We start from the raw sequence: 13,590 nt of genomic DNA on the forward strand, positions 1-13,590 counted from the left end.
AAATGATGCAGGAAGCATAAATGAGTAAGTTGCCACATGTATTTTCCTGATGGCTGGAAATGACTCCAAGCGCCTGTTATAACATGAACACTGCAGTTGAATTGTTCAAACAAGTCTATTTCAAATACAGTAATAAGTACAAAAATATTAAAGTGCCAAGATGACAAGAAACCCCCTTGGAGCACTTATTTAGTGAATCAAGATGATATTGCTTTTTTATAGGTTTCTTATGATTTTTGAGAGGTTATAACTTTTTTATTAGCACAACACACAAGAAACCTTTTTATTTGCCATAAACAGTTACAAAAAGCGAAAGTTGTGCAAATTTGAGATTTTTATCACCACCTCATCAGTTATTTGAAGCCAAAATTTGAATTTTTTTTAAAATTAGTTTTCAAAAATTCATAAAAATTTAGGGGTAAGGAATAATATTTTGGCATGAAATTAGATCATAAAATTTAGGCATATCACCATTAATATTATTTATGGCAAAATTACTAACAAATACCTACAAATAAAAAAATAATTTAAACTTATATGCCATCCCTGCCTCTTAAAAAAATTTGTCAAAAGAGAAATTTCACAGTTTTTCGAATTCAAATTTATTGGTAATTTTCTCATAGAAAGAAGAGAGAGATAGGTAAATAAACCACTGGACCAATTTTTTACCTTGACAAAAAATGAATAAATTGCTTCTTGTTTCATCCTTCCAGGACCAATAGGTTTTTAGTTATGATTTTTAACATAAACCCCACAATCATAAAAATAAGTGTGTGCACTGTAACAAAAGTGGATGTCACAAGTAAAGGCTGCTTAAATAAAAAATTCGTTTTAAGGTCCTGACATATGCAGAAAACTAGTGGGTAGGTTTCAATTTTTTTTAATTGGTCAAGCAACCACCCTTGGGTCACTTCAAACAGATTGACCCAGCTAACAAACTATTATGTTTAATGCAATATTGTATCAAACTTTTAAAGGGGAAAAAATTACACTCAGTACATGTACTGTACTTCAAAAAAAGCTTGCCTTTCTAGAGTTTTATACAATTCTAAAGTTGAAAAGTTTGAAGAAATGTAAAAAAAACGTTTATTGATAACTAGCCAGTCTGGTCTTGCTTCGTTTGCCCGACCATCTAGCTAGAACACCCAACATGTTTGTTATCCTTGTGGTTGTGAGCATATTAAATACTTTACATTCATTAAGAAAAAAAGTTATTTTTTTACTTCATTACATTTCTGTTGACATGGTGAAAAAATATAATAATGAAGTAAAAGGATTAATTTGTTATTTTTCTTTAATATAAGACGCGGTTAAAAAGTAAGGGTCAATGAGTTATAAATAGTGAACGGCAACACTGATTGGTTCATGCAAGAATAGCTTTCAGGATCTATTGATCATGTAACCGCCACATTGCTGTCAGTTCATTATTGCTTGCCTTTGCAAAACAATGTGTTGAAATGAGTGTGGTAGTAACAAATCCTGCCAGTTGTAAAGTTTAATCAGTGATTCTAGTTCTAAACGTAAGAGGACATAATGCTGCTGAAATTCACTGCAATTGTGTGAAACACATGGGCCTACCGCAATGAGTGAATGAAAAGTGAGGCAATGGTATTGTAAGTTTAAGGAAAGTCATTCAAATGTTCACAACAAACAAAAGTGGCAGGCCTAGTGTCTGGACTGATGATCTCATTGAAGGTGTGAATACAAAAGTGAGAGAAAATAGTCGCCAACGATTAGCAATCTTTCTCTAGCATTTCCAAAAGTTTCAAAGACAACATTGTTGAGAATCATGACTGGCACTCTAGGCTATTGTAAACTGTGTGCATAATGGGTGCCAAAAATGTTGACAAGTGCTCACAAAGATCACAGAATGATACCTGCACATGCCTTTCTTGACTGCTTTAACCGTGAAGGAGATAAATTTTTTCTCCATATCGTCACATGATGAAACAAGGATTTCGTACATCAATGCTGAGATGGAATAACAATCTATGCAGTGGCAATTCTGCTTCACCTAAACCAAAAAAATTCAAACCAGTCCAGCCTCTAAGGAAAATCATGCCAATTGCATTCTAGGACCAAAAGGGTTTATTTTGATTGATCTCATAGAACCAATTGATTACATATATCATACTACAACTCTTGTGAAATACTTTCTAAACTGTGTTGTGCCATGACGAGGGAATGTTGAGATCAAGAATTGCTCTTCACAATAAAGCACATCTACACATAACTGCATGCATAATAGAAACAATTCAATAATTCAGTTGGGCGATTTTTGATCATGTCCCTTATAATCTTGATCTCACACCCAGTAACTACCATCTCTCTTACATTTTAAAAACTGGCTTGCGTTTCAATAATTCGAGGAAGTTAAAAGTTCTACATATCAGTGAAAATATCTACAATCCCAGGCAGCAGAATTTTATACAGTGGGTTTAAAGAAGTTTGTTTCATGATATCAAAAATGTTTGGAACAAAATATAGCCATTATGTAGAAAAATAAAGTAAATATGCAAGTATTTGAAAGCATTAATAAATTTTTTTCAATTGTTCTCATCTTGTTACTGATCAGTCAATACTTCTGAACCGTGCCTTGTATCTTTAATATCAACTCCCACAATGGGCTAGACCTTGATCTATGGCTTAAAACCTTATCTGGGATATCGGAAATGTATCCTGAAAATCTGAAAGCAATGATGTTGTTGCAATTAAACAAAGTTTTGCGTTTATATATAAGATTTTACATAATTATATAAAATTTTCTTTGAAATATTACATAGTCTAAACTGATCAAGACAAGCAAGCATATAGTGTCTAGTATTTGCAATTTTCTTAGAATTTACTTCACTGTTCTGTTTTTATCCTGCTTGTTCTGGTAAGAGGATATGTAACTGACAATATTCCCAAAATTTTCTTTTTATCAATAATCTTATATAACGTATCCCACTTTTTGTCATAGGGCAATTTTAATTTTCCACAATATGAAATTACATTATAAAAAAATGCACAAATGTTTTAGCACTTTAAGAACACAACTTCATCCAACATATGTTTAAAAAAATTTGTCCAATTCAATATAAAGACAATTTTTTTCAAATAAATTATTTTTTGGCTTGAGATGTATATAATTTTCTTTTATACTGAAATGTGTTTTCATCACTCAACACTATTATAATAGCTTCAATATTTTAATTAGAACTACTAAAGAAAAGAGGTTGTGAAAAAAATTATAACTTCCATTAAGAATTTGGAAAATTTCAGCTGTCTCTAAGGAAATACACTGCTTCACATTGCTTAAAAAATGTTAAATTAAGATATATGTAATACATTTACTCAATAAACTGTAATCTGTTTTAACAGAAAGCCAAGCTTCCCATCAATTTTAAAAAGCTGCAGGGAAAGTAATTTCTTAGAAAAAAAAATTTACCATTGGAAAATATCCATTTTTTTTACTTTACATGAATGTCAATGCCCAAACTGTATAAAAAAAAAGTCAAAATGATAACTTAACAGCCTTCCACATTTTAAACTGATCAAAACAGGCATATAGTGTCCAGTACTTTTCTCTCAGAGCTATTCAGATCTATTATGTTTTCATACTACTTGTTCAAGTAAGAAGACATGTAACTGAAAATATCTCAAACATCGTTCTGTATAAGGTGAATTCAGCAGCTTTTGAATTTTTGACAGATACTGCATTCATTTTTACATAAGTATAATGAAATAAAATATAAAAATTACATAGTCCATTTTATTGAAAATTTCTGTCACTTAAGATATTGTAAACCTTGCCGCATCTTGATGTCTTATTAGTAAACCCACAAACTGTTTAAAAAATGAAGATACAGTGTAAAAAATTACATTTACTATTAAAAATTATTCTCACACAAATAAGAACTTAAATGTTATTCTAACATGGTTATTTAAATCGGTCTCATCAACTTAATACATATACATAAAAAATGGAATTTAATGTTACAGTAATAAAAATGAATTTAATTGCTTCTTTTATCAGGTAAAAAATGATGATTTAATAACAAAAGTAATACTTTTGAGAATGTCAACTCTAAAAAAAATAATAACTACCTAATATCAGTAGACATTCATATAATTTAAAAAAATTATATATCACTATTTTTAATATTCTACTTTAGAATTAATTTTTTTACACACAACAAAATAAAAGGTTATCTACATAACAGGATATCAGCCATTAAATATTGATAACAAAAAGCCTACGTAAAAGAAAAAAGGGAATTATATTTTTACACATTAAATCTTAGTGATATAATAAGGGTGTACAGAATTTATTAAATACCAGAAATTCCACAATTTAAAAAAATAATATCATTTCTTAATAAAGTATCCAATACTGAGAAAAAAAGGTAATTAATTGTAACTGTATTAATACTATAAAATATAACTTTGTTTAAATTTTTATTAGTATGAAACTATGGTACTGCAAATTTGTTAACAGAACTGATTATATAGTATGAATAAATCAATCTGCATTAATAAATCACACAGCTGAAATAACTAACACAACTGACTTAATATTTAAATAAATCAATAATCAAACTTAACACATTAACTGAAACAAACAAAAAATTATATGAATATTCATATCATCAAAAGCAAATACAAATCTTTACTTTGAAATGAAATCTAGACATTCATTTATATATCAGAAAATTTTTAATAAAACTGTTAATTATTTAAACCTTATAAATATTGGCAGATGACTATATACTCATAGTTTCACAAAGGGAAAGTGTACTTATTTGTTGCTTTACTTGGTATATCCGTCCTAGTCTTTCTTATAGCTATGGCAGATGTACAACACCTGAAGCCAGGGTTGCTTTATCTGAAAAAAAAAGTTAACTCTTTATAACCAGTTCCTATGATGAACAGAATGAAGTTATAAATTGTAGGACTGAATATCAGCTGACTTTCAGCGTGCTCTAAATTTGGCTTACAAAGTATTTATAACACAGGAAACCATTTCCCTCCTAATACTTCCTAAGTCTTCATGGGATGTTTGTTATTCTTAAAAATGACTATGTAAGTTTTTACTTTGGTCATAAGCGACTTGATGTATTATTCGATACAAGTCAAGGTATTCAGGTTTCTAATTTGTTTGTTAAAATATGAGACCGAACAAATAAAATTAAATATAAATTCAGGTGAATGAAAAATTTGTACACATGTAAACAAGAATTTTGGACATGTAACTATTCACCAAATAGTCCACATTTTATCATATAAAACTGTTTTGCCCTCATTAAGAAAAATTATTTATACCAATTACTAATGATCAAACATCTATTTTTATAAAGAAAAAACAGGGCAAACAGAAGAGACGAAAAGTAATTTATAATACCAAAATACTGAAAAGTTAAACAAATATGACCCTTAGAACTTACACATACTAAAAATCAATTAAGTGATTTAAGAAATTTTTATATGTATGTTTTACAAAAGAGAGTATATTCTAAAGATAAACATGATGCAATGGTACATTCAAGATGGCATGTCACACAGCAGCACGTGGTATACGAGATAGTTTTGAAGTTAAAGCGTGATGTTTTGTAAATAAAATCCCACTATTTATAAGAACTAATTTTTCTAGTCACTTATTGCTTATTATATTCCTACTTTTTTCTACATTTAGTGCTTTAATGGACAGCTCTGCTATGTTAAAATGTAAATGTGGAACAATTTCGATTAAAAACAACTTCTTAAACGTAGAGAGGTACATTTCCAATTTACTAACTAGCCCAGAAGTAAAATATTTGGTAATATAGCTGGACCACAGAAGGTGATTTTCCTGCCATGTATGGGAAGTAATGAAGATGGATGAGAGACTAGTTAATGCACTAAACCATCTTCTTGGAAATGTTGCTGGGCCCAGGACCTTAAAGAGGAAGTTGTATGCGCATGTGGTGCATTACATGTTATGTTGTATAGTGCTCCAGACTGGAGTATAAATGGGAATAAATGGAAAATGGGATAATTATCGAGGGCATTCAAAGAAGGATGTCACTTTGTATGCTCTGGTTACAGGATTGTTTCATCTTAAGCGGCATATGTTGTTGCTGGGACACCACCATTAGAGCAGTTGGTGAGATTATAAACAGAACGCTATCAGGGGAAGGAGAAGATAAGAAACAATCAATGTCCAATTGAACTGAAGCCGTTCAGGTGAGAGACATCCACAAAGGAAAGATGGACCTACCAGTTAAAGAGGTTACACTGTAGATACCTATCTTCCTTCCACTACAGAAGATACCATGATATTTAACTGCTTAAATTCATTTCATCCGTCTATCTTGCACATCCCACCAAATCATGATCCAGTCCATAAATCATCCTACGGCTGTCAACACATCTAGGATTACACAAATATTTTACTACTGCAAAATTTCATCTTTCACTTGTTCAATTGATTGAATAAAATTCATGATGAACCACACATACATACACTAATTAACTATCAGATGGTACTGAGAAAAGTAATACAATGAAAAAAAGGATTAATAACTAATGAATTATAAATGTTCAGACATGTTACAACACGTGTAGAAAAATATACAATGTTTATCACTTTGAATATTTCTTACATTACTCGACCAAAAACAGCATTATAACGACGACAAACAATAAACAAAACAGATTAAACAAAAACAGTCATTATGTAAAAAGATCTATTTTTTGAAAATTTTCTCTAAATTATTGAATTGTTATAGACTATTTTTTTCAGTGAATTTTATTAATAATGGATAATACTGGCAATAATGAATTCAGACTGATATTTTTGAGATGAAATTTATGCAAGATAATATGAATACAACTAATGAGACAACTTTCAAGTTCAAATATATTAATAATATAAAGCCACAAAGGTACTTTTAAAGAAGATGCCTGCAGGCGATCTGTAGTTAATCAGTTAGTTGTAAGATGGCGCCATTGAAAGGAGAAAATAAATACATTAAAATTATAATCTAACTTTATGTAATAAATAAATTTATATAACTAAATAAAAAAAAATATATATATATATATATATAAAAATCTAGAAGTATAAAAACAATCTAACCAAGCTTACTTAACCTATGCTCACTTCGCTCGCTAGTCAAGATTAGCAAGCTAAGTGAGCGTAGGTCAAGTTTGGTTAGATTATATTTATAATTATAATTAATTATTATAAAATTAGATTATAATTTTAATTTATTTTCTCCTTTCAGTGGCGCTATCTAACAACTAACTAGCTCAGATTGCCTTTCTTCTGCAGGCATCTTCTTCAAAAGTATCACCATGAATTTTTGTCCAAAAATATTAAGATACTTACTTTTTCTTTAAATAAAAAATTGTAGCACATGAGTGTACATACACATTATCCATGCGAGCAGTATATGAACATATGTTGTATATATGTAGTCTGGCAAAAACACATACAATTTAAGAAATAAAATTAATGAAAAATGCAATCAATCTTCTAAAAAATATCATGGGACAGTTCTAATATTAAATGGAAATATATTAATTCAAACATAATTTTTTTTTTAATCGCAGTTAAGACTAAAAAATGATACAGCTCCTGTCACCAATCCTACGAAGATGTGAAGGAAAGGTTCGGACAAGCAAATCCTAACCAATAGAAACATAAGAGATAAAGAAAAAACCTACAGGAGATGTTTAAAATGCCAATACACATATTGTTCAATGACACAATACATTATTTTTTAATGAGAAAAGTAATGCGTATAAGGCTGTTACATACAACAATAATTTGGATAAATGGTGTTAAGGATTAAACTATCAGAAAAATATACAATATAACTAAATATTAAATGAAACTATGACACATATATTTAACCCTTCGTACACTACTAACAGCTATATACACTCTACTGTAAATGAGTAGAGCTATCGGCAGTAACATACACTACCTTAATTTACCCATAAAGTACTATTGATGGCTGTAGCCACAATTATGCATTTACTCCTACAATATAAAATCTATTTTATATAATCGTTACCAGATGTCAGTCGTCACTATCTGACTATTACAATCAATTATTGGACTATTGTTTCCTAATAACTATAATTTTCAAAAGAACCTCTCGTGAAAGGTTGTGTTGTTTAAATACAGTGTTTGTATCTTAAAATAATTTTCAAACATTAACTCATTTTAAATATACCATTTTAACTTAGTGATAAAATATAAAGTAAATGTACAAAAAATTTTATATTCTCTACTAGGAAAAAGCAAATTCTTCATCTATAGCGAAATGTTAGGTTAGGAAACCAAGACAAAATAAAATATGGTGTAACTTTTTACTGCATGGTCATTCATTTTTTTGTATATTTTTACAGCAATTTTAATGATATTTGAAATCATATAATACAAGTCTTTATTTTCAAAATTTACTCTAAAAAAATTATACTCTAATTAAAACTACATCAAAAACAGGCTAGTGTGGAAAGGGTTATATATCAATATAACATAACCTTAAAATCACTTCATAATCTTCCAACATAACTTCACAAATAAATTTAATAATTCACTTGTGGATTAGAATTCCAAGTTAAATATGATTGCTATTATTTCCCTATCATGTAAAAGATTTTAAGTAATTAGCATTTACATACAGGTATACAAAAAAGTAACATCAGATATAAATAACAAAAATTTTTAAATTACTTATCTTACCTCTTACTTTCCCTTGTGGAGTAGACATTTCAGACCAATTATTTTCTCAAATATACCTACAAAACAGTTATACAGTCTAACATTAATGACATATATCCCTATTTCATGTAATATATAAAAACTGAAAACTAAAAACTTATTAACATCTCATGATATTAGATGTCTTTAAGATTAAATTAGAATATTAAAATCTCATAAATAACATATCAAATGAATAGCTCTGTCATCCAAAAGTTGAAAAGAAAAACACCTTCCGTTACCAAAGCAAGGACATATTTGAAATACTATCCTAAACAGTTTATTCACGAAAAAATATTTTCATAAAAAGTAAATAAGCAAAATCAAAACCTGATATTTTTTGTAGAAAAAATTAAAATAATCAATTTCTACACATTACGGGAAATATATATATTTTTTCACATAATGTACTTAACCGGTTAACGTACTTAATGAGCATTTAATTGGCTTACGATATTAAATAGCAGATTAGTCACTCTTACGCTAATAAAATACAATTTTAACAATAAAGGTTTCAATGGAATTGATTTTAATCAACAGTATGTCACAACTAGCGCAACATTACTAAAATATTTATAATAATGAATGACAACGTCATTACGCAAATACAAATAATTGATCACTTTTTTAAATCATAAATTTTTTACCATTTAATTTGTACAGTAGGCTACTACATAAATACACATAATTTCTAGCGTGACAGACGATAAAACAAGTATAACACCCGGCATTTCAGAGTAACAATAAACATTTCCAATAATAAAACACACACAAATTCTTAATAAAAAATTTACGGAATACTCAGCTTACCAAATTTACAAACATACGTTATAGAAAACACTAGTAAACGAAGATATTACGATCATCCGACAAAACACATCAACACGTCCATTTTACTTCACAAAATACACGCACAATATCGATTTCAAGGCCAAAACATAGAATATTAAAATATTTAAAAAAATGTAATGAAGCGTTTATCTGGTTTAATGAGGACAAAATTGATTGAAATTTCTATTGGCCAAAACAAAACAAATAAAATATCCACAAATTAATCATTATGGCCACTAACTGCCAGCTTTATTGCTTTCCGAGTGCAACCATGATTTCAATATTTATAAACATGATTTCAGCTTTGTGCTTAAGCACTCATTTTACAATGAATGATAAAGACGTAATAAAAACTCCTATTCGAAAAAAAAGTAAAAAAAGATAAGAAAATACGAATTTTATTTTAATTAGGAAAAAAATAATTGAAAATATTTGATTTTTTAAATAATGTTTGTTAGTTCATCTTATGAACTCAAATTGTTAAGCCATCTAACGTCTAAAATGTACAACTTTTAGATTGCATGTAGATTAACTAGGTGCAACGTTTCTGCTAAAATGATAATGCTCAGGAAACGTTTTAGTATTCAGCAGGCAATTAAATCTTTTAATGATAAAATATATTACACCCAGTGATCCTACGAATGAGGTAGATTGTAAAAAATTGCTTTGCTTTTCGTCGTATATGTTCTAACAAAGCTCTTTCTAAATATTAAACTTCCTAACAAAAGTAAATGCAATCAAATTTCATTTTATTTCGTATCAGTAGGATTCAATTTTGTATCAATAACTGTACATAATATGTGGAATTATATATAATGCGTTAAAGATATTTTGCTTTATGAAATACATTTTTGCATTAAATATATTACTTTTAATGGTGTTTGTTTAAAGCTGAAGTGAAATATTTACTGCCTAGAAATAATTAGTTTCCAATAACGCGTGAGCTTTTAAAGATTGTTTTCGCGCTGCTTTTCGTAAACAGTAAATTCTGCCCTTACAGAGGTTCCAGAAATCATGAAAATAAAATTTTGGAATACAGAACTCATTTAATGGTTATAATAATAATAATAATGGTTTAGTGATTATAACAGTCATCAACCAGTTGAGTGGCGCACAGCATAAAAGAAAAACTTCGCTATCTAGAAAAATTTTTTACAGGTGTCCAACGTAAAATTCGCTACGGTATTGAAAGTCAAAAGGTAATCCACGTTATTTCGATTTAGCAGTTGATTATTGTTGTTCTAATCTCCGCTGTAGAAATTGGGTATATATGCGTTTTCATTTTTTTTTTTTTGTTTAGCTCAATCTATGGATAAAATATTTCAAAAATGTAGTTGCCTTACCCGAAATATATTAAAAAGATATTGTAATACGCACGTGATCAAGGTGAAACTTTACTGTGTTGACAGTTAATTGTGCCAATTCGTACGTAAGTTGCTTATGGGGGTTATAATTAAATATTTCAATAATGGTTTTAATTAAACATTTTAAAGAGCAAAGTTTCCTATTTTCTTTCCCGTAGTAATGTATTATAATTAATTTGCTACTTATTCTTGATAAAACACGATAGTGTTTTCATGTTAATTATTGTATAAAAGATAATGTTTCTTTCAATTGTTCGCAATTCTTATCGCTTTCGCTTATCTGTTGAGGAAATGTGACGAACATTAATATGAGTACAGTTAACTTGTAAAAAGTTGAATTACTAAACTATTAGTAATTGCTAAAAAAGCGGTATGACAGTTTTGTTGGAAATTTAATGTAGTAATTTTTTGTAAATTTTTAAAAAGTGTTTTTGACATCACGATTATAAGTTTTTCAATGATGTCAACCATGATCTGTAGTTACTTGATGTATTATGTATAGTAGCTTACCACTTGATTAATATTTTTTTTAAATGTTCAATGTGTAATAAATATGAAAGATAATTTTTTAATTTCACAGTAATTTACATTTTGTTAAAAGTTTTTGTTTTTAACAAAAAAAAAATTTTAAATAGGGGTTTATATCATATTTTTAAAAAAAGTTTGTTATTTTAGTATTATGGTGAATCGCCTTACCTTTTACTCAGTCTTGTGTTTGTTTTAGGCCATCCCTAACTAATGAAGAAGAGGAGACTATTAGTATGCTAGTATAAAGGTTAGCTACAATTATAGAATGGTCCAGTTAAGTCATTCAAGGCAGGGATTTGCTGTGTGTGAGGTGTAGTGGTAGGGGGGGGATTATTTAAAAAGAGAATTTTCATACTGATCAAAGAATGGTGAAATCTTTGTTTTTATATATTACTTGTAAACTAACTTCATGGAAGTAGAGGACAGACAACCAAAGATACAAACATAACATGTAAATTTAAAAACATGCTCATGATACCAAAGATTTCATCAGGTTGGAACAATTTGAAATTTACAAACACTAAATTTGATGAAAATAATATTTTAAATAAAAATAAAAAAATGATAAAAATTAAATATATTATTCAGTTGCTTACAAAGGAGAGTAACCTTCTTTGATCTTGGTATTATCCTTACTATTAACAGTGCTACCAGCAGCTTGCTAAAAGGAGCTGCTAATAGGTCCAAAAATATATACATATTTTTGTACATCATAATTAAAATATTATACTCACAATCTTGGTTAACACATAATTCATGTGTATCAGTATATTAGTTGTACCATAAAAAATAAATAAAATATAATCAGTTTATTACATTTCACTATGTACTTTTAAATAATTGTTTTACTTTTTTTCAGTTACATATAATCCACAAATATGTCTACATCTCATTCTGCTTGTTATACACCTCATAAAAAAATAATTAATTCTCCATCTTTTTGTGTTCAAGACATGCTTGAAGGAATACGTGTAGCATATCCAGGATTAAGTGTTAACTTAAAATCAGGGATTATTATGCGCTATGATGAGGTATTGCTTTTTTTTTAAAAAAAAGTAATTATCTATCTTATGTTACTTATAAATTAACTAACTCATAATAAAGACATACTTCTACTATTAATTTCATAATAATGTATATAAATGGACTGGCAAAAGAACTGGATAGTTTTGAAACAGTTATACATTTCTCCTATATGAGTGGGATTAGCCAGACTATTGATCTTAGAAACCTCACTCTACTGTGCCACTTTGTAGTGGATCAGTGAAATTTGTAATATTGTGCATTCATTTTGGAAACATACATGTATAAAACAGGCAGTTCTGTAGCCTAACCCTAGAGGTTATGTTGTACATATTAAATGTTGGCAAACGTGTTATTGCACTGTAACCATAATACTATCATATTAAGTAAGAATTTTAGAGAAACAACATCTTTAAAAAAAATAAATCCATAAAATTTTCTCATACACCATGCTCTTGTAAATGTCAGTCAGTAAGTGTTGAGTCAGTCAGTATAAAATGCTCCTGCCCTGTGTATATCAGACATTGTGCTATAAATGGATTTTAATTTTCACCTATATAAGATTAGCCTTGCAAGAACTAACCAAATATGACTGTTATTTTTACTAAAACCTGTAACACTTTCTGGATGAGTAAATTAGCAGAATTTCTACTTCTTAGCTGACAGCAGTTCTTATCAACTTTATGAGAGACCATTTGTAAATATTGTAAATATATTACAATAAGGTGCATTACATTGCAGCTTGGGAGTGATAGGCCAATGGGATTTTTTTTCTAATGTGCAAGCAGTTTCAATAATTTTAGGTTATATGGAACGGGTAAAAACCTTCCTTGCTCTCGAGTTAGCTAAATGTGAAAATAATTTTGTTACTTTTTGGTATCAACAAGATGGCATTATTACTATGCATACAGCACAAGTATCAATGAAAGTAGTTATGTTTATTTCATGACACTCTGACCTCTCTTGATTTACTTGTTTCCCAGATTTGTCAGCTTGTGACTAATTTTTCTGAGGCTATCTGATATTAAAAAACTGTATAAGAAGGCCACACACAATTGAAGATCTGAAGTGTCCATAATGAAATATCAGTAATATAAGACAACATGATAT

The 13,590-nt window shown here is 28.7% G+C and overlaps 2 protein-coding genes across 10 annotated transcripts in view; one reads left to right on the plus strand and one right to left on the minus strand.

Annotated features, from left to right (window-relative positions):
* The window catches only part of Scm (Polycomb protein Scm), a 50,015-nt gene extending 40,102 nt beyond the window's left edge, over positions 1-9,913 (minus strand). The window contains exons 1-2 of one of the 2 annotated variants that reach the window (XM_075371405.1): positions 9,545-9,911; positions 8,717-8,772 (exon numbers count right to left, since the gene is read on the minus strand). In XM_075371405.1, the coding sequence (XP_075227520.1) occupies positions 8,717-8,744 (28 nt within the window). In that variant the 5' untranslated portion in view covers positions 8,745-8,772; positions 9,545-9,911. Of the gene's footprint in view, positions 1-8,716; positions 8,773-9,544 lie in introns of both variants that reach the window. The other variant, XM_075371406.1, reaches the window with a different exon arrangement.
* A 704-nt stretch (positions 9,914-10,617) lies between these two features.
* The window catches only part of LOC142328459 (PTS-dependent dihydroxyacetone kinase 1, dihydroxyacetone-binding subunit DhaK-like), a 66,296-nt gene continuing 63,323 nt past the window's right edge, over positions 10,618-13,590 (plus strand). For 2 of the 8 annotated variants that reach the window (XM_075372250.1, XM_075372256.1), the window contains exons 1-2: positions 10,844-10,994; positions 12,317-12,488. In XM_075372250.1, coding sequence (XP_075228365.1) covers positions 12,336-12,488 — 153 coding nt within the window. In that variant the 5' untranslated portion in view covers positions 10,844-10,994; positions 12,317-12,335. The other 6 variants (XM_075372252.1, XM_075372251.1, XM_075372254.1 and 3 more) reach the window with 6 other exon arrangements.

This window comes from Lycorma delicatula, chromosome 7 (genome assembly GCF_047948215.1).
Source record: "Lycorma delicatula isolate Av1 chromosome 7, ASM4794821v1, whole genome shotgun sequence".
Lineage (NCBI taxonomy): Eukaryota > Metazoa > Arthropoda > Insecta > Hemiptera > Fulgoridae > Lycorma > Lycorma delicatula.